At 54.3% G+C, this 26,953-nt stretch overlaps 1 protein-coding gene and 1 long non-coding RNA gene across 6 annotated transcripts in view; both read right to left on the bottom strand.

Moving 5' to 3' along the window:
• The window catches only part of GRK5 (G protein-coupled receptor kinase 5), a 225,128-nt gene that overhangs the window by 20,051 nt on the left and 178,124 nt on the right, over positions 1 to 26,953 (bottom strand). For all 5 annotated transcript variants that reach the window (XM_033420926.2, XM_033420925.2, XM_012531617.3 and 2 more), the window contains 5 exons: positions 10,668 to 10,768; positions 8,883 to 8,975; positions 2,819 to 2,882; positions 1,781 to 1,921; positions 10 to 200 (listed from right to left, as the gene is read on the bottom strand). In XM_033420926.2, the coding sequence (XP_033276817.1) occupies positions 10 to 200; positions 1,781 to 1,921; positions 2,819 to 2,882; positions 8,883 to 8,975; positions 10,668 to 10,768 (590 nt within the window). The remainder of the gene's footprint in view (positions 1 to 9; positions 201 to 1,780; positions 1,922 to 2,818; positions 2,883 to 8,882; positions 8,976 to 10,667; positions 10,769 to 26,953) is intronic.
• LOC125961135 (uncharacterized) lies at positions 19,530 to 25,975 on the bottom strand. The gene is made up of 2 exons (XR_007471483.1): positions 20,630 to 25,975; positions 19,530 to 20,207 (listed from the first exon to the last, which is right to left on the bottom strand). It is a non-coding gene; the product is annotated as an uncharacterized LOC125961135 (long non-coding RNA).

Below are 26,953 nucleotides of genomic sequence, written 5' to 3'. Positions count from 1 at the left end.
GCCGCTCACCTGTAGACGATGTTCTCACGGTGGAGGTCTTCCAGGCCGCACAGGATCTCTGCCGCATAGAACAGGGCACGCTCCTCCTCGAAGCCCGGGTTCCCCATGTTGTAGATGTGGAACTTCAGGTCCCCCCCGTTCATGATGGTCAGTACCAAGCACAGCGCATCCTTGGTCTCGTAGGCGTAGGCCAGGTTGACCTGGGAGCACAAGACAGCCCTGCGGTGGGGTTCCGGGGACCCTCTGACCATGTCCACTCCTCCTCTCGGGCCTTGAAGCTGGGCGGGAGGGCTAGGGTGCAGGAGCTGCAGCAGCTTCACGCCACCCCCTGCGCCCTGACAGCCTACTGGTGCCCCTGCTGCTGCCCCTCCATCAGATTCAGTGGTTCTAGGTGAGGGGGCAAAGCCGGAAGGGGCAGGCCAGCACCTTTCCGGGGTCCCAACAGGACGGTGTCTGCATTTTTACGTCACAAAAGCATGCGTGTGCATCAGGTGGTTAAAACTTCTGCCCCCTTTGGGTATCACCTCGTAAAGCCCAGCCCACTCTGGGGGATGACAGCAGCACCACGTGGATGGCGTGGCCCGCCCTCACGCAGAGCTGGTGGGAGTGAAACTGGGGGCCGTGCTCACACCCTCTGACACAGCAATTCCTCCACTAGGAGTCCATCCCGCGGACACCCTCACAGAAATATGCCAAAGGGATGCTGAAGGAAGGACACGGTAGCCTTATTCGTTGCGGTGGCTTCAAAACCAGGAACAACTTCTATCGTGGGGACGGGCTGCACAGGTCGTGGCCTAGCTCTTCCCTGTGCATCTGGGGAACGGTGCACAGCTTTAAAAAAGAGGTGCAAAAAAAAAAAAAAAAGAGGTGCAGCTGTTGGTCTGTTGTAGGAAAAGCTCTACAATTTAAGGGGGAAAACACTGCAGCCTAAGATTTGTAGTAAGATCGCGTTGGCTAAAAGTAATAAAATCTGTACATGAATCAAACACGTCTGGAATGGTTACTTAGAGAGGGAGGCTTTTATGTTTACTTTGCGCCCATCTGTGCTGTTTGACTTTTTACCGGAGCATATATTATTTTTTATGATAACAAGTGGCAGTGACACTGAGAGCGGGCCAAATACCCAAGTCCTCCTCCACATTTCCCAGCCTCCCCTGCGGTTGGCTGGTCCCTGGCCATGACCGGTTCTGGCTGAGGACTGTGGGTGGAAGTGAGGGGTGTCACTGCAGCCGAGGCAGTGCAGAGCCCCCAGCACTCACTCTCCACACTCCCGGGAAGGGTGTGGCTGGAAGATGAAGGAAGGTGGTCTGATCTGATGGGATTTGGGGTGAGAAAAAGGACAGCCTTTGCCATTTTCAGCTACTTCAAGTTGGGGTTGATTTGTTACCGCAGCAGAGCCTAGCCTGGATGCAGTAACACACGAATATAAACCAGATGGGCCTCTCTAGGATCCTGACACTTCGGTCTCCTGTGATGAAACCAGCCTACCGGGGTCTGTGGAAACAAAGCTCCTTGGTTGGGCCCCGCGTGGGCCTCTTTCGTCCACGGAGGCGCTCAGAGAAGCCTGGTCTCACGCCCAGAGGGGAGCCAGGCTAGCTTGGTGACCACTGTCAGCCCCAACTGACCCCCAGGTGCCTCGTGATGGAGAGAGTGTCGGGCTCCTTTCTGCAGCCCCCCCCCCACTGCATCCCATGCCCTGGGGGATGGGGACCTGTCACACTTAAGGGACAGAAGTCCCAGTCACCAGGAGGGGGCCTGTCCCTGGGGCCCTGACACTCACCACAAACCGACTGTTGACCTTCTCCAGGATCTGCTTCTCATTCAGTGCCATGGACTCCCCTTTCCGCTTTTTGATCCTCTTCTTCTCCAGGCGCTTGCAGGCATACATTTTACCCGTGGCCCGAACCTGGCAGGCACAGACCTGAGGGGCAAGAAGGAAGCCAAGGGCACACGGCACGTGAAACAGGGCCAGTGTGAAGCTCCCTCAAGGCCAGGATGCTGTGTCTCTGGGGCTTGGAGGATGCCTGGCCGTGGACCCACTGCTCCCAGGGCCCTGCCTTTGAGATCTGGCTTTGGCGGCACCTTAGGCAGATCCTAGCCCTTGGAGGTGCAGAATCAGCCACTTACACCAACGTTTAGATGGCTGGCTGAGGCCTAAAGAACTGTTCCTGTCTCAGGGGCAACTAGATCTGCTCTGTCCCAAGCTTCCAGCCAGATGTAGCCATTGATAACCGGGGACTTGCAAGCACCAGCTGCTGGTAGGAGAGGCTTGTTTCGGAGGGGAGGGATGGGAGACCCCTGCGAACCCAGACTGTATAATTCAGAGGAATGGAAACCAGGGCATTTGGGTCTGGTCTTAGTTCTGCCCCTATTCAGCTGTGTGACCTTGCCTGGGTCACCTAACCATTGTGAACTTCAGCTTTCCTCATCTCTAAAGTGGGAATAAAAAGGCTTGGGAAGATCAGATTAAGTACAACAGCGCATACTAACAGCATGGTGTGGCCAGGATGCTTCAGCCCCTCACGCCCTCCCTTCTCCCTCCAAACACAATCAAGAGGGCCCGTTTCTCCTCTCCAGACGTGACTCCTGCCTGAGGCTGGCTCCAGCTCAGCTGCCCTGCCACACACACCCTCCTTCCTCACCTCAGACACAGCAGACCTTCTCAAGGCCCCGGCCTCACCCTCCTTCTCCATCGGGGGCACGTGACCAAGCCATTCGCTCAGAAGCCATGCTTAGAACACTTCAGGCCAAGCCCGAAGGGACAGAAAAGGTGACCAGAGTCCAGAAACTTTTCATGAATACGTGGATATTCACTTACCTCCCCAAAGCCCCCTTTTCCTAGTACTCGGTACTGCCTGAAAGTGTTTTTGGTTACCGGTTGCCTGGAAAAAAGCAAAAATCCAACATGGGACTGGTAGTATTAAGATGCAGAATCCAGAAGAAACAGACAAGGGCAGCATTGAAAAGAGCCAGCGCCAGGCACAAACGGCCAGACCAGGCCCCGGGGACCCCTGGAACCATCGCTGCAGACGGGACCCTCGAGGACTTGCTCTGGGGCTGGGGCCGGGTGTTCAAATCCCAGGCTGCCGCCCTCAGGACGGCACTGGGAGGGAAGAGCTGAGCGGAGGCTGCTTCACCACACTTTCCCTGTGGTTCCCCTCTCTCTCCCAAATGCAAATCATGCGGCTAAACTCAGGAGGAAGCTGTGTCCTCCGTGCAGGGAGAGGGGAGGGGGCCAGGAGCCACAGAGGCTTGGTGTCCCACGGAGGCCACAAAGGAAACCGCAGCCCTCTCTCCCACACCTGCAGGCAGGACGGCAGGAGGGCAGGACGGCTGCACCTCCCGTCCTGGGGCGCCCGAGCTCTTCCTTCCTGCAGACTTGCCCCGGGAAGACCCGGCCTCCTGTGGGCAGAGACTGCTGGTCCCCAGGTCCAGTCTGGTTACTCTCTCACGGCAGTTCCCAGGCTTCCCGCCACCGAGGGCGCTGTGCTATATGTAACCCCCCTGAGCCCCAGAACACGAGAAGATCCTGTCTGCCAAAAGCCGTATTTATGACTAATCTTTTTGTGTCTCCCGACTCCCCATTTTAATTAGCCAAAGCCATTCTTTAAAAAATATTTATTTATTTTTGGCTGCGTTGGGTCTTCACTGCTGCGCACGGGCTTTCTCTAGTTGCGGCGAGCAGGGGGCTACTCTTCGTTGCGGTGCGCGGGCTTCTCTCGTTGCAGAGCATGGGCTCTAGGTGCGTGGCCTTCAGTAGTTGTGGCACGCAGGCTCAGTAGTTGTGGCACGCGGGCTCTAGATTGCAGGCTCAGTTGGTATGGCATATGGGCTTAGTTGCTCCGCGGCATGTGGGATCTTTCCCGACCAGGGCTCGAACCCGTGTCTCCTGCATTGGCAGGCAGATTCTCAACCACTGCGCCACCAGGGAAGTCCCACCAAAGCCATTCATAATGTCTAATGAGACAAGCCTCTGATCGGGAGCCAAGGATGGGACTTGTGGGGTAAATAAGTAAATGGCCATTTAGTTGCAGCAAAGGACTCCACCTTGCAGACAGTGTGTGCTTTTTCATCGCTGGCCTGTTTGGCTAAGGAAAATCAGGTTTTCCCCCTCTTCTTTTCGGCTTTAGTGAGGTATAATTGACCAAGAGTGTACAACTTGATGTTTTGATATATGTATACATTGTGAAATGATTACCCAATCAAGCTAATTAACATTCTGTCACCTCACAAAATTAACATTCCCCCCTCCCTCCCTTTTTTCCGTACTTTCTTCCTTCCTTCCTTTCTTCCAAGAACACTTAAGGTCTACCCACTCAGCAAATTTTAAGTAAATAATACAGTACCGTTAACTACTGTCCCCATGTTGTAAAGGAGATCCCCAGAACGTACTCATCTTGCATAACTGAAACCTTGTGCCCTGGACCAACATCTCCCATTTCTCCAAGCCCTCCCCACCCCTGACAGCCACCACTCTGCTCTCTACTTCTATGGGTCTGAATATCTTAGACCCCACATGTAAGTGAGGCCATGCAGTGCTCGTTTTTTGTGTCTGGCTTATTTCACTTTAGCACAACGACCTCCAGGTCCATCCACGTTGTCATAAATGGCAGGACTTCCTTCTTTTTCAGGCTGAGTAATGGTCCATTTATAAACGTTAAATATTTTACTCCTACATTCATGGCAGAATTATTCACAATAGCCAAGACATGGAAACAACCTAAATGTTCATCAGTTGATTCACGGATAAGAACAAGCAGCGTTTACGACGTTAAAATTGGTTCTTGGCTCTCTAGGACTATTTTTTTTTTTTTTTTTGTGGTACGCGGGCCTCTCACTGTTGTGGCCTCTCCCGTTGCGGAGCACAGGTTCCGGACACGCAGGGTCAGCGGCCATGGCTCACGGGCCTAGCCGCTCCGCGGCATGTGGGATCTTCCCGGACCGGGGCACGAACCCGTGTCCCCTGCATCGGCAGGCGGACTCTCAACCACTGCGCCACCAGGGAAGCCCCTCTAGGGCTATTTTTGAGCATCCCCCAACCCCACCCCAAGAGTCTTAACCAGGGCGAGGATTGGTGTGAGACTGAATTGGGCCAAAGAACTGGTTTTGCTCGAGAAAGAGCAGTGAGCCTCTGGTCGCTCAGCAGCTGTTGAATGAATCTTCCGTGGAAACTCTTCTCGCTGCTGGGTCCTGAAGAGGATTTGGGATTCACCAGAAATCACAGCTTCGGCACCACTCTGTTCTCTTAGGACAGCCCTGAAACCTCCGGAGCACTCCCTGGCACGCCTGTCTCGAATTCACGTGCTGTGACTCACTCTCTCTTCTCCGGTGTTTCTTTAGGAAGCGGGGCCCAGACTGCCCCTGGGCAGAACTCCCCCTTGCTCTGCATCTTACACATGAGTAGCCGGCCTAGAGCAAACCTGCCATGCGCCTGCATCTGCCATGTGGCCCTGGGAAGCGTTTCTTCCAGCTGCCCTCGAAACCACATGAAGGCGTCCAGGCCTAACAGTTTACGATACGCGGAGAACAAACAGTCGGTCGACATTACCGCAGAGCTCCTCTGCTGGGGGAAATGAATGTAATACAATTTCCGAGGAATTTCTTGGTTAACCTTGGGAGGGAAAAATATCCCTTTAATATTTCAACAGTACAGCACCAACAGGCCATGATCCTTTTAGCAAGAAAAAAAAAGGGAGGGGGGGGAAGGCGGGGTGCTGTCAGTCATTTAGGGCATTTCTAGGCCAGGGTCCTGCCCTGCTGGCTTCAACAGCTTAACGCCCTCAAAAGGGCATAACTTCTTTGAAGTCAGCACGCAGATTTTAAAAGTCCATTTCTCCATCTCATGTGTTTGGTACTGACACGTAAAGTGAAAGCCAGTGGCCACAGCTAAAGGCTTCCATTGGAACAGGAGTGCTGGGTGGGCTAAGAGTGAAGGACTTGAGTGAGGGACCTGGGCTTCAGGCTCCACCCTTGCCAGGCCATTGCTGTGTGACCCAGGGCCAACCCATCAACCTCTCTGAACCTTGCATCTTCAGTAAAAGGGTATATGCATCTGAAGGCTTTTTGTTAGCTGCTGAGTGTCAGATGTCATTATTAGAACTCTTGGGATAAAGGACACAGCCCCTTCTGGGGGTCTCTATGGTAACAATCCCCATTGCTTGAAGCAGCTTATACATAGACTCATGTAATCCTCACACCAGCCTCAGGAGGTGAGACTATTACTGTCCTCATTCTGCAGATGAGAACGCTTAGGCGTTGAGAGGTGAAATGAGATGCCCAAGGTCACGGCTGGTAAGTAGCTGGGTTGGAAGTGGAGTCCAGGAAGCCTGCTGCAGAGCCCACTTTCGGTGTCCTGACTCTGCCACCCCAGGAAGGTGGGGTTGTGTTACACAGCCCAGGGCTCCAGAGTGGCAGGTGGGGCAAGATGAATACCTCCCCACCAGACTGTCCTCCGCAAGGGTCAGCTGCTCCCTCCAATATCAGAAGGGGTAGGAGACGGCAATGGTGATGCCAATGTGCTCAGTGACGACTCATCCCAACAATTACATTCAGCAGTTTACTTCCCAAGGCCCAAAGGCTGGCTTTGTTGATGTGTGCGGTGCTATCTCACCTCACCCTCACCCCATGCCTATAAGGCAAGCAGTGTTATTATCCCCACATTACAGGTGAGGAAACCAAGATGTGGAGAGCATCCCTCCCCCAGCCCCTAGGGAGGAGGCAGAGCTGGGACTCAGACCCAGGCTGTGGGCCCCTGGTGGCCCACGCTTGGCTTTTCCATCTCCTGGAGGCATGACGTACATGGGCAAGGCGGCCAGTGGCAGGCAGTGCACCAACAGAGAAGACCGTCCACTGCTCTCTCTGTCACCCCCATGGATCAGGGTGGAGAGAGACGTCCCCCAGAGGCTACAGGGCAGGATGTTTCCTCAGGGCTTCCTGAAGTGGGCAGGGAGTGCTGTGAATTCGGCTTTTCGGGGGTTCATGTCCCACAGGTATGTGTCCTAAGCGTCTGCAGGGGACTTGGCCAGCACAGATGCCGATATACATGCAGGAGCAGAAGGGCTCCTTGCTTTCTGACCACGGCCCAGATACCCAGATGGCAGTGAGTGCCAGGCCCCTGGGGCACAGGAACCTTGGGCAGTGGGAGGGGAAACTCCCACCCTCACCTACCAGCTGACCCAGCATGGATTTAATGTAAGCATTGCCCTCTCCTGCAAATCCTGGGACGCTGTGGTGGGCAGAGCACCGCTCTGGGGGTCCTGGGCCAGGGTCCCCTCCTTGGCTGCACTAATCCCTGCCGGGTGACCCAGCAAGCCACATCCTCCCTGCCTCTCTTTCCTTGTCAGTCACACGGAGGTCACCTCTGCCTGGCCAAGTCATCACCGTGTGTGTGAGAGCACTTTGCAGAGAATAAGGTGGCAAATGGAACACATGAAAAGATGCTCGGTCTCACCTGTGATTAGAGGTGAAGAGATAAACAAGAAGGAAACCCGGCTCTCACGCACGAAGAAGAGTGTTGCTGAATCTGAGGACAAGCGAGCGCCCGGGCGCCGGCAGGACTGGGAATCGGGCAGCAGTTTGGGGGGGCAATCTAGCAGTCCCTCAGCGGAAAACCTTGCCCCTGGAATTCCTCTGCTAGGAATTTCTTTCTTTCTTTTTTCTTTTGTGGCCACGCTGAGTGGCTTGAGGGATCTTAGTTCCCCGACCAGGGCTTGAACCCAGACCCCAGCAGTGAAAGCACCGAGTTCTAACCACTGGACCGCCAGGGAATTCCCATCTGCTAGGAATTTCTATGGATGTATTTGCAAAAATAAAGATGTATGTACAAAGTTATTCACTACTTCGGGAAGGCTGCACACAAAATTGAGGGAAACCTCCATGTCCATCAATAGGGGGCTGGGTTACATGAGGGATGTGCAAATCTTTCTAAGAACATGGCAGCTCCCATCATCAGATGAATGGATACAGAAGATGTGGCACATATATACAATGGAATATTACTCAGCCATAAAAAGAAACGAAATTGAGCTATTTGTAATGAGGTGGATAGGCCTAGAGTCTGTTGTACAGAGTGAAGTAAGTCAGAAAGAGAAAGACAAATACCGTATGCTAACACATATATATGGAATTTAAGAAAACAAAAATGTCATGAAGAACCTAGGGGTAAGACAGGAATAAAGACACAGACCTACTGGAGAATGGACTTGAGGATATGGGGAGGGGGAAGGGTAAGCTGTGACAAAGCGGGAGAGAGGCATGGACATATATACACTACCAAACGTAAGGTAGATAGCTAGTGGGAAGCAGCCGCGTAGCCCAGGGAGATCAGCTCAGTGCTTTGTGACCGCCTGGAGGGGTGGGATAGGGAGGGTGGGAGGGAGGGAGACGCAAGAGGGAAGAGATATGGGAACATATGTATATGTGTAACTGATTCACTTTGTTATAAAGCAGAAGCTAACACACCGTTGTAGAGCAATTATACCCCAATAAAGATGTTAAAAAAGAAAAAAAAAAGAATATGGCAGCTCTTTATTTGCTGGCAGAGAAAGAATTCCCAAAGACGGTGACCCCAAAAAGTAAGAACAGGAGGCTGAGTGTATGCGTGTGTCTGCACGAGCGTGTGTGTGTGTGATGTTAATAAGCATACAGCATTTCTAGAATACACAAGAACTTAATTAACAGGCAGAGAACGCTGAATTTTATCTGAACCATGGGCCCATGGGACGTAACAGACTTCTACAGGACTTAGGTGAAAAACCAATACCCCCCGCGCGCACACACACACACACACACGCACACACACAATGGCACACACTCGTGTGTGTGTGTGTGTGTGTGTGTGTGTGTGTGTGTGTGTTGGGGGGCTGTGCCCAGGGAGCACTCACCTTTCCAACCACTTCCACTGGAGAAACCGATCAAAATACATGCCGTCCAGGTACTCGTGGAAGGGTTCTCCCCTCAGGTAGTCGTGGACAGACCTAGCTCAGAGGGAACAAACAGATGAACATTTTACAACCCTGACCTTGGAGCAGGTGGGCAGAGCCATAACCAGCAGCTTATAGCCTGGCCTCATCCACTTCCAGACTTTGGAAATGCAAATACACAGGGGCCTCCAACAGATGCAGCAGGAGTGGAGAGAGGCTCCACCATTCTACAAAGGTTGTTTGAGATTGACTGACCCTGCAAACCTTTAGTAAGTAGTTGCCTTGGGGGTTTGCTCTAGTTCTGGGATACAGTAGGGAGCATGATGGGGGACACACACGGCAAATAACAAACAAATAAACGACCCCTGGGGCATGTTATCGTGAAGTGGGGTAAGCGAGGTCCCGGGGGGTGTCCGGGAGATCTCTCTGAAGAAGGGACAGGAGCTGAGATGAGAACAGAGGAATATTTAACTATGTGCAATGGAGGGATTGGGTGTCTTGGGAAGGGGCAGAGGGGCGCAGGCCCTAGATTTGGTCGGGACCAGAGAAGACCCTGGGAGGTTTTCAATCCCGCAGCAGAATTTACTGGTCACCTGCTGTGGGCCAGGCTCTAGGCCAGGCCCTGGAGGGCTCTGAACTGGGCTTCTTCCCTTTAAAAAGCGGCCACGCTGACCAATCGAGCCCAGACACTTGGGACCCGGGGAAGGGAGGCGACACGCAGAGCTGGGGCTCGTTGGAGGCTGTGCCCTGCCAAACCTGAACAGGGGCTGGCGTCGGGGGCCAGGACGGCCACTCCCTCAAGGTCAGGGGGCAGCCCAGGGACCTCACCCGCCGTCAGAGCTGACCCTCGGACATCTCCAGGAGGGCAGCAACCAGGCTTGTTTCTGCTCACGGTGGGCCCTCTCCAGCACCTGCCACAGGGCTGGGCCCCACGTTGGCGCCCCTGAATGTCCCAGCTCTTCCCATGGTGAGCGCATGGGGCGCTGGCAATACGCCGTGGAGGCAGGACTGGGTTCTTGCTCGCAAGGCCTCCCCTATGCAGCATCGTGCCAGGCACACAGCAGGCGCTCAACTAATGTCTGGGGTGCAGAGTCTGAACACGGTGCCGTCACGCCAGCTGTGATCTTGGCACGTACGTATGTTCGTGCGGCTGCACGTCAGCCTACAGGGAGGGTGCGTGTGTGGGCGCAGGAACGGGTGTGAGCCTAGCTGCCTAAGCCTTCATGGTGGCGCTTAATGGGTGCACGGCTCGCCCCACACCCACTGACTTGTCTCACGTCCCATTATGGTTGCCGTACAGCCTGCAACAAGGTGATGGGGTGTGGCTGAGAGGGCAGCCTGCAGCCCAGCTCCTGCAGCAGCGCTGGTGGGTGGCAGTGATGGGGGCAGGAGTGGGTGTGGGGGGGACCTGGGAAGGATTTCCAAACCACCCAGACTGGGTCAGATCCGTGCACATTCCTCTGTCTCCACAGCCTGGAGAGCTATTTGCTTTCGACACCATCTGAAGCAGATGTTCTCTTTGGACTTGGCACCCTGGTATCTTTTCCCTTCATGAGAACTGTACAAGCGCTGGGTGGCTTGGCTGGGCCCTCAGGCACTGAAGACCTGCCCCGGGTGCCCAGCGCTCAGGTGGAGGCTAGAGGCAGCCCCTTGCCTGGTGACTGTGTGGCAGCCCGAGGGGAGGTGGAGGGGCCTGATGCCCCGGGCTGGGAAGCAGGGAGGGAGGCCGGCGGCCGGAGCACTTACTGCACACAGGCAGAAAACAGTTCTTTGCAGGGTTTCTGAAGGAGCTTCTCCTCCGTCTGGGAGACCAGGTCCCGGCCAACTTGGGCGATGAAAACTGGGGACTGCAGGGAGGAAGAGGAGAGGAGGTATCAGTGAGGGAGGGGGCAGGGCGCCAGGTGGCCTCGGGGGCCCCTCCTACCCACACCTGGTCCTGGGCCCCTGCACCGTGGCAGGCGGTCTGGCAAGGTGGCTGGGCTGAAAGGTGGTGAACCAGCCGGGACTCAGGGTCAGATTTCGGGCTCTGCCACGGACACCGCGTGTGACCTCGTAAGGCTACGTGGCTCCTCTGAGCCCCGCTCTGCAGAACATGGATCACGACATCCCTGCGTCCTGGACTGCGGTCAGAACCGAGTGGGAGGTGTCAGCCTCACAGTGTAGGGAGCCCCTCGGAGCTGCCCCAGTCCCTTAGCCACTGGGGTGGGGGGCTGCGTCCCCAGAGGGCAGACATGAGACAGCCCCCTGCCCGGCCTCGAGGCCATGTGTGAAAGGGTCTGGACTAGGCAAAGGGGCAGGTGGACGGATGGCTCAGCGGCAAGGGGAGGGATGTGACACCGGCACGGCCTCGGCGTTGGTAGGTCTGCGTGCCACTCCCACATCTGCCGCTGTAGCTCTGGGACCCTGGTCTTGGTACAGCCTGGCTGTTATCAGGAGGATGGTCAGTAATAATTGTTCCTCCAGGAATGAATCAATGAAGCCTTTGGGTCAAGCATTTGGCCCGGATCCTGGCAGGTAGCAGAAAGCGTGCAATAGATGTCAGCACTGTCATTTCGTTCTCCTTCCAGTTAAGCTGCCTGGCCTGAATGTTTCAAGTTCGAAGGGACAGTTCCAAGAGGTTCTGGTCCTACCCAGGAGCAGCAGCCCCCTTGGGAAGGTGCAGAGACAGCCAGAGGCAGCCCGGCCACCCCTTCCCCTCCCCGCTTCATTCACCGTCTGCCGGCTCTTTACTCACCAGGTGGGTCTTTAATCAACTACAGGGATAACAGAGAAAACTGCCAGGAGTGGGCTCCAAAGCACAGGATGTAGGCACATCTTTCTCCCCCTAAAGATGCTGAAATCTGAAAGGCTTGCTTTCTCTTCCCAGCTATTGAACTGTAACTTGGGGGCTGATTAAGCCCACCGGGTGGTGTCTCTGGGGGGTTTGATTCTGGGGCTGGAGGGGGTGCCCACAGCAGCCTGGCATGGCTCTGGTGAATGAAATCTCCCCAGTGTTCTGAATGCCCCCATTCCTGAGTTCTTTCCTTCTTCCTTTCTCCCCTAGCCTGGTCCTCTCCTCTCTGGCCCTCTCTGCAGGCTTTCACCTAGCCCCTGAGCGGGGGAGGCCTCAGGTGTGTGTGTTGGGGGCGGCCGCTGTGCCAGTATATGCCGCCTGCACACCCAAGCGCAGGCACAGCCCATTACACGACCCTGCAGACTCAGAGCGCATCTCCCGAGGGCTGCTGTCGCCAATCCTGGGGGGCGGCACCTTCGCCCCACCTTCCATCCCACTTTGCCCTGGACAATCCCCCTCTCCCCACACTAAAAACTCAATGAACGAGGGCTTCCCTGGTGGCGCAGGGGTTGAGAGTCCGCCTGCCGATGCAGGGGGCGCGGGTTCGTGCCCCGGTCCGGGAGGATCCCACGTGCCGCGGAGCGGCTGGGCCCGTGAGCCATGGCCGCGGAGCCTGCACGTCCGGAGCCTGTGCTCCGCAACGGGAGAGGCCACAGCAGTGAGAGGCCCGCGTACCGCAAAACAACAACAACAACAACACAACTCAATGAACGAGACATCAGAAGAGCGACAAGTAGAGCGCTGGCTTCTGGAGCAACTGCTGCGCGTTTTGCAGAACGGATGCTCACTGCTGGGGAAGAAGTCCCGAGCTCTGCTCTGCCCTCTGCCCTTGGCCATTGCATGCCTCCATCTCCTCCTCTGTAACAGGAGGGAACAGCTCCAGAGATGCCCTACAGGCCCTTCACGATTTGACAATTGGGGGTTGGTCATTTTTGCTTCTGAGACTTGGGGAACTTGCTTCGAATCCTGGCAGCTGTCTCTTGGGGATCAATGATTCCAGGCTACTTCAAAGCAGTCAAATATTAGGACAAGCCACCGAGGCCACGGGTGAACTGGCTTCAGGAAGAGACCTGACGGCTGGGGCAGTTTTGGTTTGAAGGGCCCCGTGCCTGGCACAGAATTGGTGCCCCGCATATATCTGTTAGTAAGCAAGATGAAACACAGTATGCCAGGGTGTGGCCTTAACCCTGCCGTGAGTCAGCAAAGCGCAGAGACGCTGGGTGGGCGTGCCATGGGGAGAAACAGAACCATTTCTGGGACCTCAGAAAGGCACCCGAGTTGCCACCTGTATGCACTCAGACGCACACTTTGTCATGGAGTTCAGCCAGGGAGGACCCACCCTCACGTGCAGTGGCCCGGCTAGGTGTTGGGCACATGCACGGGGAGGGGTGTTAAAATGTGAAGCCAGGGTGGTCCTTGACCTCAAAGCACTTTTTCTCCAGTAAGACATAAATAAGGTCATATCCACACAGAAAAGTTCCTTTGCCTCTCTTGGCTACAGGTGATGTATAAAATGAGTTGGATGGATGGAACTCAATGGCTCTCAAACTTTTTTATCAGCAAATTTCTTTTCTCCTCCACCAAATGAAATGTTTCTATAGGCCCAATATTTAAAACCAGTATAATTAATATAATGGGTAGCAACGGTTTCCATCTATTGAGGCCAACACATTCTTTCATTCAATATTCCTTCTGGCTCTGTGAGGTGGATACTATTATGATGTTCATTTCACAGTTGAGGAAACTGAGGTTCAGCAAGGTTAAGACATTTGCCCAAGGTCACCCAGCCAACAAGCAGCAGAGAGGGGATTTACACCAGGTTGGGTGGGTCTAGAGTAAGTACGGTTGGAGGTGGTGGGGTGTCTGGGCCACCTGTGCTGCCGTCACCCACCCCCATCTCCCAGGAGTCCCCTGAGGTGTGACCCTAGCCGTGGGCTGACCTGGCACCATGACCCTCCAGCAGAGGCAGACAGAACTTATATAGGAGATTTTGCAGCTCAGGGCAGTGAGCCACTGGGCTCAGAGAGAGGCGGGGATCATTGCTGGGGGGCAGGGGTCATCTGGGAAACCTTCCCAGAGGATGGGGTCAGAGGCAAAGCAGAACATGGCCTCAGACCACCCACCCCTTCTGGGCCCTCCCATCAGCCAGCGGGGCTCCCTGTCAGCCACACTCCTAAGCAGATGGGAGGGGCTTCCAGGGTCTGGGGGCAGCCCAGCTGTGCATGAAGTTGCAGCACTCTCACTCCTTGCGGCTGGCTGGCAGGAGGGCTCTGGGGAAGCTGCCCACACTCAAAGTCCCGAGGGGAGTCAATAACGCGTCTGGTTTAATGACCACGGGTTTAAACTCAGTCTTTGGCTCGACATGAAGAGACTAAGTGATTCCAACCAAACCTTCTCTCAAGTGACTCCGAGAAGTGACACCTTTGCCAATAAGAAGGGAATAAGAAGCTGTTGGCCGGTTTAAGTTGGGACCTGACACTCAAACCTGCCAGGAGGGTGGGCAGAGCCGCTGCTCAAATGGACATTTGCTATTTGCATCAGTGGAATCTGAGGGTATTGGTCCTTCTCCTCCAGTTCAGAGAAGTCGATTTCAAAGGCAGACCCCCAGAGAAGGCTCTCCCCAGTCCACAGGTAAGGTCTGATGCGTCACGTAAGAAAAAGGGCCCTCAGACACTGAGAAGGCTCTGGAGTCCCGGTAACCACAGTCCATCCTCTGTGGCTTGAAGGCAGAAGAATTCCACAGTTTCAGATCTCTTTCCAGGAAACTAATCCCTTCTGGTCCCAGGAGGCCTGTGAGGCCAGCTGGGGAAGGGAGAGGGGTGTATCCTACAGGCCAGGTGGGCTCTGGCCAGGAATGTCACCCTCGCTGCACTGAAGCCTCCGAAACGCCAGGAGAGCTACGGTGGGCAGCGCTGTGGCTCTTTCTAGCGGGGACTGTCCCTCTGGGATGAAGCTGAGGGTCAGCATGGGGAGGAAGGATTGGGGTCATTCTCCTCCACGTCAAAGATGTTCCCCTAATTTCTAACCAAACAGAAAGGACCTCAAGGCCCTCAGGTATTTGCAGGACTGAAAGCAGCCCGGAGAAGGGGTATTGGTGGAGGTGGCTGGTAAAACTCCCCCTGGGGCCTGGGAACCCCTCAGGCCAGCCGTGGTTTGAAGTGACAATTTCTTTGGTCACCAGGTGGTCTCTTCAAGTAGCTCCCGCCTGCAGGCCCAGACTTTAACACAAGAGTGTGAATTTAGGCCCCAAGTTTCCTTTGAAATGTGTGCTGGTGTTGCTTCGGAGGAGGCCCCACTGGGAACACTTGGCCTCCTGATGGTCCAGGGCAGCTGAAGCCAATGGCTGGTCAACCTCCATGTGACCAGTGTGCCTGGCCCCGCCAAGAGGTCCACTCTGCTGGCAGTCGGGATGAGCCCCAACTGCTCTTAAGGAGGGTTCTACGGCCAACTCCGGGAGAGCTTAAAACAGCAAGACGTGCCTCTGGGACACGGCTATGTACGCCCTGGGCCGCTAACCACAGAGCTCTCTCCCCTCCAGCCTGATGAGATGGGACTTGGTTCCTTGAGGAACTGTAGGCTCAGGGCCACCTGTCCTGCCCCTGAAATCACACATGGAGCAAGGGAATAAACCTCCCCCTCCTCTTTGGCTAAGACTCCTCCCCATTTCTTCTGCCTTGAGGCTGGCGGTGGGAACAGACGTGGCATTAAAGCTCGGGTGTGCTTTATCCACTCTCTGTGGGTCTGTGCCTCTGGATAAAAGCCCCTGTCACCAGAGGGAAAAGAACGGGCTCCAACCCTCCCTGTGGAGCATGAAATTGACCTTGAATCTGGTACCAGAAGAACTTGGGGCTGCACTTGGATGGGGCCAGGTGGCCAGCAGGCCCAGATGGTAGGACAGACTCAGCACACTTGCCCCTTTGAACCTCCAGCCCCGCTATGGCCCAGACTCACTCTCTGCTGTTGCTGATGCGTGTGCCACAGGTTCTAGGCATCCTGCTACGTGTTAGCCAGAATGCACATTTTCGGCAGCGAGAGGTGAAGGCTGCGTGGGTGTTTCTCTGGGCACCAGAGCACATTGAGAAGAGCCCTTTGTGTTGCTCTGAATGTGAATGGGGCAGGCCAGTGAACTGGGTGCAGGGGCCCAATGGGCTTTGCACCTTCACTCCTCCCTAAGTCCTCTCCTCCCTTTTGTCCCCACTCCCCTGTTAAGTCCTCAGTGCCCTCATGCTGCCTCACTGCCTATGACCCTAAACTTCAACAAGTGGCCTAGGCCAGACCTCTCATCCTCTGCTCCATCAATACGGAAACCTCTGCAATATTCAGGCGTGGACGGTATTGATGGCCAGCAATGATTCAGTGCACTGGGGTTTCTAAAGAGGAGAGAGTTGGCTGGAGGATTGTGGGTGGGAGGGCGTCTGCTTACTTAGAAGAGCTAGGACTTGTCCTGAAGCTGCATCTGCATGGCAATGGATTAGGAGGGAGCATGTGCTGGGTCTGGGGTGACATACCGGCTAACAGAGATTACCGGGGTGCTTTAGGGACCAAGGCTGGGGAGCAAGGGACGGTGGTGGGGAAGGCATGGGCCTGGTCCGGGCACGAAGCCTCCCGTGGGTGCTTCACTCAGCACTCTGCCTGCCCCAGAGAACTCCAGCGAGAGGGACGGAGCCCCAGAGGCAGGCCAACAGCCCAAGCCCAGCTCGGCCTCCACAGGTCATCCAGCCTGGGCCAGGCCAGCTGTTGGTCCACCAGGTGGCACTATGGAGCCCCTTGCTGCAGACACCCCCCAGAGGACCAGCCTCCCTGGCCTCTAGAAGTCGGGAGCGACTGATTACCAAGTGCTGCATCTCAGACCTGAGGAGGGCGGCCTTTGCAATAAGAATTTCGGGTTCGGGGGGAAATGAGAGAGCAGGTTGGGAGGGAGCCTTCCCTGGGGAGGGAAGACTGGAACTGGACCTTGAGGGAGAGGTGGGATGTACACCAGGGGAGGGGGGCCGTGCGGGCAAAGGGTGCTGCCCCGAGTGCAGAGGACTCATCCAGATACGGTTAAGTAAGCGGGGCGGCTGACAGGATCAGGTCTTGCCAGGCTGGTTCTCACCGGCTGCTGAGTCACCAGCCCGATGGCATCGTGAGGGTGAGGGCGGCTGCTTTGCCCTCCCTGGCACCACTGCTCCGAAGGGACCAGGAGGATGAAGGGACCTCATTTCCTGCATCGGAGAGAAACTCCACGTGTCTGAGGACCTTATTCCCGAAGCATCTCCTGGCTCCCAAGTCCCTTGTTTCAAGATGTCAGAGTGGAAATGGGATCCACTGTATGTGGCCAGCGCCCCTGGCAGCGCCCAGGGATCGAGGCACGGTTGGGCCACGTGACAACCCTCCACACCTCCTCAGTAGCCAAGACTCCTGAAGCAAGCGCCTCTGCTGTCGCCCTTGGAGCCTCCTGGAAACACACGCCCTACACTTGCTCAGAGCTTCAGGACCGAGAGGAAGCAGGAGGAAAACACAGAGGGCTCTTCTGGGAACACCCCCAGGGCCTCACTGATCCAACCCACTCCTGGCACCGATGGGCAACCGAGAGAACGGACCCCTATGAGTCACACTGCTGGCCAGGGTCAAGCCGGACCGACACCAGAGGGGCTCTGTAGCGGGCAGAGTTCGGGGAGTGGATCCAAGCTGCATGGGCTCTAACCAGCTGTCCTAAGCCAGCTCTACGGAAAGGACACAGCCTTGGCCTCCCTGGCCCCACTCGAAACCAGCTTTTCCCCACTTCACAGACGGGGACAGGCACACACGGCAATCTTAGCCCTGCTATGTCACCCACCCAACCCCTCTCCATCCCACTGCCCTGGTTTCAAGAGTTCTCTTCTATCGCCTGGACTAGCCAGTATGCCCCTCACGAATCTCTGCAACCACTTGCTCTTATGTTGACACAACGGCCGCCAAGGGAGTTTTCCGAGAGCACACAGCGGAAGTGATCTCCACGGCCGGAGGACCAAAATCCAGTGCCTTCCGGCCTTGGTCCCGAATGCCCTTCTCGACCTGCTTCCCCATCATGCCCTCTGCTCGCCAGGGCTCTCACCCCATACTTGTGATTTCCTGGGCGAGCTCCGGCTTTCCAGCAGCTGAGCCTTTGCTACTGGAAGGAGCCCTTTTGGCCCCCTCACAGCACGCTGTCCGAACCCTACCCCCTCTTCAGGACCTGTTTCCAATACAGCCTCATCCAAGATGAATCTTTGAGCAGGCAGGGCCTTCCACCCAATCCCACCTCCCAGTGACAATTGTGGTCACCATTGCTACTTCTTGAGCACCTAATATATGTTAAGTCCTAGGAGCTTTACGTGGGGTTATCTTTTTTAATCCTCTCAAAGTAGGTTTTATTATCTCCATCTTATAGATGCAGAAATAGGCCCCGAGAAGTTAAGTAACTTGCCTAAGATCACACAGCAAGCGTGGGAGCATAGACAGGATTCAAACCCAGGCAATCTGGTCAGAGAGCCTTATCCCTAAGCACCATCAGGTCCTCCAAGGACGCCACAGTCTTTCTCGAATAGTGAAGAGGAGGTGACTTTGGCCTTGGAGAGCAAAGCCCTCTTTGGAGGCTGGATAACGAGGTGCAGTGGACTCTGCATGTTTCGGCAAGTGCTATTTGTATAGCGCTGCCACACGTATCTCACACACACACACACACACACACACACACACACACACACACACACGCAGGCTAGTGGCCAGCTTCTGCTTCGCTTCAACATATGAAAACATCCCTCCGAGGAGCTCCGCACTCATTAGCAGCAGTTCCATCAGTGAACAAAAGGTCAGCCCAGGAGACTGTCCGCTCTATCTCCAGACGCAAGCACTTAGGACTTAATGATGTGTATATTTTCATACGTGGGCAGCTGACATTCCCCATGTAAACTATTTGCAATTTCTCAGTGTGGACAGACTAGACCTTCAGGAAAAGCTGAGCAGGAGAGAGGCAAGACACTCTGGAAACAGGGCTTCCGGGGGGTCTCCTTCCTTCCAAACAAGGGGCTTACTGGGGGTTTGCCTGTCCCACCCATACCAGGGTGGAGGCAGCTGTTTCTTGGGGGGCCACCCCATTTCTCCTCCAGGACAGGAACCGGGAGGGGCACTCCCACAGCTGTACCCTGGCCACCCTTTGACCCTTGGTGAGGGGATCTGTGTCAGCTGCAGGAACTCTGCACACGGGGCTGCCAAGGCCTGGCTGGGGGCAGGGGTGGGAATCAGCCTCCAGCAGGATCCAGGGCCAGAGGCATCGTGGGACCCTGGGAGAGGGGCTGGCTGATAGTCACTGGCCCCTCCATGTGAGTTTTCCTACAAATTCATACTTCTGTTGCTCCCCGGAACGATGCCATAGGTGGGGCTTGTTCCAAGGTCACAAATGTCGACGCTGAGCCTTAGAGAGCTCTTTGAGGGGCAGGAATGTTGTTCATTCCTGTCTCATCAGAACTAAGTACAGCGCTTGGTGAGCAGATAGTACTCCGTACATGCCCCTAGACACAATAATTAGTAAACAGAGGACCTGAGATTCAAATCCAGGCCTGCCCGGCTCCAAAATCTGTAATCTCTCCACTCTGCTTGGCTGATATGAACTTACAATGTGCCCTGCATGTAGTAGGTGCTCAATGTATTTGTTGAACCAATGTGTGTGCACATGCCTGTTCATAGCAGAAGAACCTTCATGAGGTCATCTGGTCTACCCCCTGCCTTTGGGACATCAGGGCCAATCAGTTCTTTGGGATTTTCTTAGTTACAACTAGTTGGAGTGCTTGTCTGGGGCAGAAACTGTGGGCTGGAGGCTTGGGGGTGGCTGGGGGAGGACCTGGAGCTGCCTTGAGTAAAGCGTCCTGGCGCCAGGGGTTCCTGAGCCCACGTACAGCCGTGTCTCTCTCACAGTTTCATTTAATCGTATCCCCCACCCCTCCAATACATTCCTCCTTTGTTTGAGCAACTGGGAGTTAAGTATCTGCCACTTGATGCCAAGAATCCAGACAAATGCACCATCTGTAAACTCAGGAGCTGGGCCAGGTGGCGAGGAGGACCCTCTAGAGGCATCCCCTCCACTCGCTTTTCTCTCCCCCGGCTCAAGTTGGCCGGTTCCGAGTTCTGTAAACTAACTCAGCCCAGCCCGCCAGACTCTAGGAACAGGAACTGGGTGAAGAAAGCAGGACAGGCAGGAGGTGGGCAAAGGAGGGTGCTCATTCCAACCCCAAATCCTGGCTTGAAATGAAACCTGCTTGTACAATCACAACTGGCAGACAAAGGAGAGCATTTACTGGACGGCAGCTTTGGACAGCATTTCCTCACTCCAGGGTTGACTTAAGGTCTGGCTGACAGGAAGAAAAAGAGCCATTCTTCCACCTTTTAATCAAAACCTTCAGTGCCGTGTGGCAAAGCCACGGCCACGCAGCCTGGGTCCATCTGGAGCAGCTCGTCTTCCACATCAACCAGGCAGCAGGCACAGTCCACAGGCCCCAGGCGAGAACAGAAACAGAGGAAAAAGCAGGGTTTTGTTATCTTGGTCACTGGGGAAAAGTCAGTCAGCCAAGTCAAGCGCTCGCGAGCAAAGGGGCTCCGGCTCCTGCTACGCTGGGCCCATGTCTGGGTCCTGCAGCTCTCGGCCCGAACGCCAACTCCTCCCTGAGCGTCCACGTGGTCAGCAAGGCTGCTGGGCTGCACGGCCTGAGCACAGTGCCAGATGCAGCCCCCTTGGGCAGAGACGCATGCTGGACAGGCAGCTGGTTGCTGGAGGTCCTTGGGGTAGAAGCTGGGAAAACGACAAGTCTCATGGCACCTGTCTCAAGCTCTAAGGAAATGCGGTGCTCACCGGCAGGGTACCCAATCAGAAGCAACTCACCCTGAAGCAGAGGAAGCTGAAGCTTTGGGGCCCTTTACTTGCCGTCCTAGGAGCTACAGAGTTTTCTAGGTGAGAGGGGAAGCATTTCCGCACAAGCACTTCCAGTAAATTGAGATCTCAGGTGAAAAAGACCGAATCTCCAAGGCTCCAGGCATTGGTTGTGGTTTCTTTTCTCATTCTCAGGAAATACTTTTGTACCTAATGTTCTGTTCGTTCTTCTTAAACAGCATACTTCCCATGCTACTTAAGCTTCAACCCCTACAAAACCTGGATCTTCCCTTGTCTCTGATAGACAGCACTCGGTCTTGAAGGGGCCTTCTCTAGGGGGACATCCAGGGGTCCACCTCCTGCCCAACTGCTACTCTGCACCTTTATCTTTTTGTGATGAACAGCCAGAGATCCAGAGTCCAAGGGACTCCCGGGGCTCTCTGGGGCTTCTCATGGTAGGAGAAGGTGAGGAAGGCCATTGCCCTGACACTGTGCTGGGAAGCAGCCTGGTGTCCTACGTAAGGCCCACGGTTCCATTATGACGCAGACACACACGGCCACCCTGGTGATCTCCTTAAGTCTTTGGGCAACGATCTCTTACACCAATTCGGGGGTGACCCTGGGGATAGCGGGTTACTCTGCCAGGCCTGGAAGACACCGCAGGGCACAGAGCTGCCTTTGTGAGCGGACCCAGAGGTGGTCCCACTGCTGTGACCAGTCGGAGAGCAAGGAGCTGCTTCTCCCGCTGGGGCCCGAGCTGATCCAGTCTGTCAGCTACAACAGGGTCCCTGAGTGTCCACTCTGTGCCCAGGTCATGAGCTCCACCCCAGTGACCTCATAAACAGACTCACTTGGCCAATGGCAGGAGTTCAAGGCTGGTGGGGACTGAGGGTGGCCGAGTGTGGAGCGGCCTTTCAGCCCCTAGAAGGGCGAGCTCAGACAGGTGGCCTCATGGCTGAGGTGAGGTCTGATCAAGGCTCAGAGGACGAAGGGCGTTTGGCTAGGCCATGAGGAGGACCCTCCAGGTATCTGTACCCTGGCAAGTATTCTGAGAAGACCAGGCCTCTGAAAGAATCAACTTTATCCTATGGCAAATCGACACTTGTCTGGACAAACTTAAGATGGCAGAGAGCAGGTTCACAGAGACCATCAACTGCGTGAGGGGCCATGGGGCCAGGCAGTCTTCTGAGCAAGCCTGCTCTACAGGGGGTTCCAGCCCTTTCCGAGGGTGCCCCTGCTGACTGGGCCACCCCGGGTCACAAGGTATCACATTCCCTGGGTCAGCAAAGTGGAGAAGCACAGCCCTTGAGACATAGCCACGACCCTCCAAGAAGCGAAAAGCAGATAGGGACTGAAAGGGTCTTGTCCCTTACTTCCTCTGTTCAAGTGGCTTCGCAGAAATCAGGACGAAGGATTTTTAGGGGTCAGGAAGTGAGAGAGAACATTTTTAAACACTAGCAGAATTTAGCCAGAGGCCCTGAGAGCTGGGCAACTTGAATGAGAAAGAAAGGAAAACATACAAGTGGCCCTGACCCAGACCATGACTCTTTACGTCAAAAGCAAAAAAGGATAATTAACAAAACAAAAATCTGCCTGGACGTGGAGTGAGAGGCCAGCCGGGCTCTGTCAACTTGATAATCTCCGGTCAAGACCTGTGGGCCCAGAGTGTGCGATGGGAGAAGACTCGCTGTTTACACAGGCGGTCCTGGCTCTCAGGACCCAGAGAGGCAGGGTTTTTCCTGGCAAGCGGTTTGAATTCGGCCAACTCTGCTCTGGGTCAGGGCGGCCACGTGCAGGTAATTCACGGGTAGAACTTGGGTCCTAAGGGGCTGAGGTGCAGAATGCTCACGGCCGGGAGTGTCTCTCGTTCCTCGTGCATGAGAGGTGAGAGCACAGCAAGCTGACTCCCCACCTTCCAGAACACCCTCCCGGTCCACAGCCTCCAGACCGGCTTCAATTTGAAGCCGTGTTGGAAATACCTTGGCCCGGGAAGATTTTTCTCCAGTCAAGATTTCATTCCACGCGGCTTGGGAATGAAGGAGGGGCAGGAATCTCCTAAGATCCAGGGAATTCGACTGAGACCCCCATGATGTCATTTCTCTGCCCAAGGCCCACGGTCAGGGAGGGCCTGTCAGGCCACACGGATTCAGCCACGCACAGGCACCACAGAGACCTACCCAGGGCTGCCTACCCAGGGCAAGGCTGAGGGGAGGTTGTCCTCAGGAAGCCTGTGGCTGGTTTCTCTATCTCCAGACACTCTAAAAAGAGGAATCCTGGTCAGGAAACACTACACACACACACACACACACACACACACACACAGGAATGGGGGTCAGAGGTAGCGCCGGCTCCACTGGCATCGAAGGAACATCCAACTTTCCGACCTGGAAGGTCACAAGAAAGGAAGAGGGACCCCGATGGGCATGCTCCGGCCTGCTCTGGGGAGCCCCGGCTGGCAGGGCAGCCTCAAGGATGTCAAGAGGGGCCCAAAGACATCAGTCAAAGAGGATGTGTTTTCCAGGAAAGGCTGGGGGAGAGAAATAAATGTATCTATTTGAAGGACAATTACACAGTCTTTAAAAATGTTGTGCAGGGAGATTGTGACATGAGGAAAAGCTAATGACATGGCGCAAAGGTTTGGAGCCAGAAGGTGGACCCGGCACAGGAGGGACCAGCCAGTGTGCACATCCTCCAATCCACCTGCCCTCCCGGACTTGCTACTTCGTACAGCAGCTGGGAAGGTGATTCGGGGGGATTTTGTCTTTGGTTAACCTCTGAGAAGAAGACACAGTGGAAAAGAAAGATCCCAGGTTCTAGAATCGGACAGACCGAGGTTATATCTCATCATCACCTTTCTTCTGTTGTTCTTTTTCTTTTATTGTGGTAAAATAGACGTAACAGAAAAATGGCCATTTTAACCACTTGTAAGCGGACGATTCCACAGCATTAATTACATTCATAATGTCCACTATCACCACCATCTTTTCCCACATTTTTTCCATCATCCCAAACAGAAACTCTATACCCATTAAGCAATAACTCCCCATCCCTCCCTCCAACAAGTCCCTGGTAAGCTCTAATTTACTTTCTGTCTCACTGAATCTGCCTAGTCTAGACATTTCAGAGAAGTGGAGCCACACAGTGCGTGGCCTTCTGTGCCTGGCTTCTTTCACTCAGCATAATGTTTTCAAGGTTCATCCAGGGCCGTAGCACGTGTCAAGACTTATTCCTATTTATGGCTGAATAATATTCCACTGTGTCGTTACACCACATTCTGCTTATCCTTTCATCCGTCAATGGACGCTTGAGTTGTTTCTACTTTTCGGCTATTGTGAATAATGCTGCTGTGGATGTTTGCATACAAGTATCTGTGTCAGTCCCTGTTTTCAATTCTCCCAGCTTTCACTCTTAACAGCTCAAGGCCTTTACCCAAGGTAGAACAGGGACAAACGTGTCTACTACAAATGAATGTCATGAAGACAGGATGCGATAAAGATGTAAAGCACACAGCATACGGTAGGTGCTAAAATAATGTCACTTTGCCCCACCTCCCCCTTTAACACCCACCCTTAGTAAAGGAGTGAGAGAGGGTTAGATTCAGTGATGCCCCTCAAGGGCATCTCCATTTAAAAAGCGTGGATACTTAAAATGGTAGAACTTTGGGCGCCAGCAGCCTTCTCTGCTTTGTTGGCACACTACAAATGTCTCAGCATTTAGACAAATACTGACGCAAAGAATAAGAGCCTCAGGGGAATTCAGGCCCAGCTGCAGGCCAACCAGGGTGGGAGGTGGTAAATGAAGTCAGGAAGCATTCCTTTTCATGCCTTTGCACCATACTTGCAGCACAGGGGTGTGGAAAGCCCAGTGAGGAATGTTCCATTCTCCTCCTCCAGCTGTATGACCCTTCAGGGGTCCAGCTCCTCTTCGAGCCTCAGCTCCCTCATCTAGGAAATGAGCAGTTTGGCTTAGCCCAGTAGTTTTAAAACTGGATTCCAAGGAGCCACAAGTGTTCTTCTCAAAGCCAGGGCCCAGGACGGGGAAGGGAGCAAAGGGGGCCCTGCCCTAAGCTAGTCAACCACAGCAGATCCGCGTGTCTTTGCATCTGGAAATCTACAGCTAAAACTGCATGCAAAGCCTTGGACCGGGTGGCCCCTGAGATCCCCTGGGTGCTGTAGCCTACTCTAGGTGGTGTCCTCTTTCCCCTTGGGATGAACTAGAGGAACAGTCCCTGAGGATGGGCTATGGAGTCATCTCCCAACGTACCAGGATTGCTGGCTCAAGCAGCAGGGGCACTCCATGGGAAGCCATGTAGTGCTGGGTGCTGGGGGCAAACTTGAAGTGACCCAGGAGCCCTGCTGCTCTCCAAACGGCACTGGTTTGCCAGTCTCCAAAGGACTGGTCATTAACAGTCCTTCAATCAAGAAGAGATGTGAGTGGAGCTCAAGGCAGGGAGCCAGGTTAGGTTATCTTAGGAGAGCAGGATGGGGAAGGGTCAAGAGCACAGACCCCGAAGTCTCAGCTTCCTCCATCCCAGCTGTGTGACCTTGAGCAAGTTACTTAACCTCTCTGTGTCTTCACCTCCTTATCTTTAAAATGGAGATAATAATCTATGGGGTAGATATGAGGATTAAGTGAGTTATTTAAAGCCCTGAGAACAGTGTTTGGCACACAGTAAGAGCTGTTCCCAGGAAGTTCCTTTCTCAAGTTTTCTTTTCAACCCTCTTCCAGCCTTGAGACTTCTTGCAGTGCTGTGGCAGGAAGTGGGAAAACCTGGGGTCCATGCCCCACAGGTCCTTCCAGCTGGACCCTTCCAGCCAGACCCTGCCCAGGAGGGGTTCAAGCAAAGGTGGATTCTGAGCTCACCAGATTCACTGACAACAGGATGGAGATGCCGTTTGGGCTGCAGGGAGGCAGACAAGAGCCAGGTGATCTTAGCAGAGATGAGCAGCTGGCTCTGGGGCCAGAAGCAGGGAGCTCAAACCCCTGGAGGGCAGGCCAGGCACGTGGAAGGGAGGCATTAACCGGGCCACCCGTATTCCATGGCCTTGGGTCCCTGGAGACCAAGTGTTGGTTAGATGGTTAGATGGATGCTAAGCTAGCTCCTCAGGGCCCCAGATCCCAGGAAGGGAGATCCAGGAGCGAGCCTCAGTCCTAGTGCTCTTTGCTTTAGGTCATGCTGTCTCTTCCAACAACAAGCCAGCATTTCTGAAATGCATCATAGCTGGGAAGTAAACAGCCCAGCATTTTCTAAAGATGATGAAGTGGTCTTAGCCTCAAGGTACAGGGACACAATTAAATAATACTGAATCACTCAGTGAAAAAAGTATTCCCTTTTCAATTTTCTTTCAAGTCTCCCATCATCAAGAAGAAAGTCTCAGTGTGATGCTACCTACCATCTTGCTAACCTGTCTCTAATACTCGCTACTTGCCCTTCAGAAACAAAGAGAAAGGAGGCTCCGAGCATTAGGTAAGCAAAAGAGTACCCAGCTAGGATAACTTTTCCAGTTATCTTTATGTACAGCAAATCAATACTGGCTTTCCAGGTAATTCCTGATAACAAAGTTTCCTTTTGAAACTCATTTATTTCAAGTTAAAAGATGAGTTGATTTAAAGAAAAATGAGCCCATTTGAGCACCACCGTTATCATCCCCATACTCAGATGGGGAAACTGAGGCTCCAAACATGCCCCACTGGAAAGTGGCAGAACTGGGTTCCATGTGCCCCTGAAGACAAAGATTGAAGCCTCTGACTGCCCCAGAGGCCGAGGAGCTGTCTCCTTTCGAGAAACCAGCTGTTTGGTTTAGCTCAGATCCTATGCTACTGCCTGGGTGGGGTAGGGGGAGGTGCCAGTGAAGTGAGGCTGTGACCGGGGGCCAGAGAAAGAGGAACTTGGAATAATTATTATTTCCTTTCATTCAAGCTCCTTACTTTTTGAAAAGTAGATGTTTCCCGGAGAGCCAAACAAGCACTAGGAATAGATTTCTTTTGTGCAGAAACTCAGGTTGATGGGTAGTTTCCCCCTTAACAAGAACAAACTTCCCTGCCCTAGCCTACCATTGTTTTCAGAAACAAAGAGGCCCGCATCTCTGGAGGGCCCAGAGAACGCCATCCTGCCAGTGGACCTCCGGCAAGAAATGCCCTCCAAGAGCTGCCTGCTCTGGGGCATTCCCAGGATCCCACAGAGGATGCCAGGCGGGTTCACGTCAGAAGCCTGTCCCAACCCACCCGCCCACCTCATTGTCGGAAGAAGCCCACGCAGGCCCTTTCAACAGGACCCTCTGCCAGCTCTGAGCTTCCGCCTGGCATCCACTGACACTTCCTAGCAAAACCACATTG

Source organism: Orcinus orca, chromosome 14 (genome assembly GCF_937001465.1).
Source record: "Orcinus orca chromosome 14, mOrcOrc1.1, whole genome shotgun sequence".
NCBI lineage: Eukaryota > Metazoa > Chordata > Mammalia > Artiodactyla > Delphinidae > Orcinus > Orcinus orca.
Note: the sequence above shows the minus strand (reverse complement) of the source record. Positions and strands in the feature narration are given on the sequence as shown.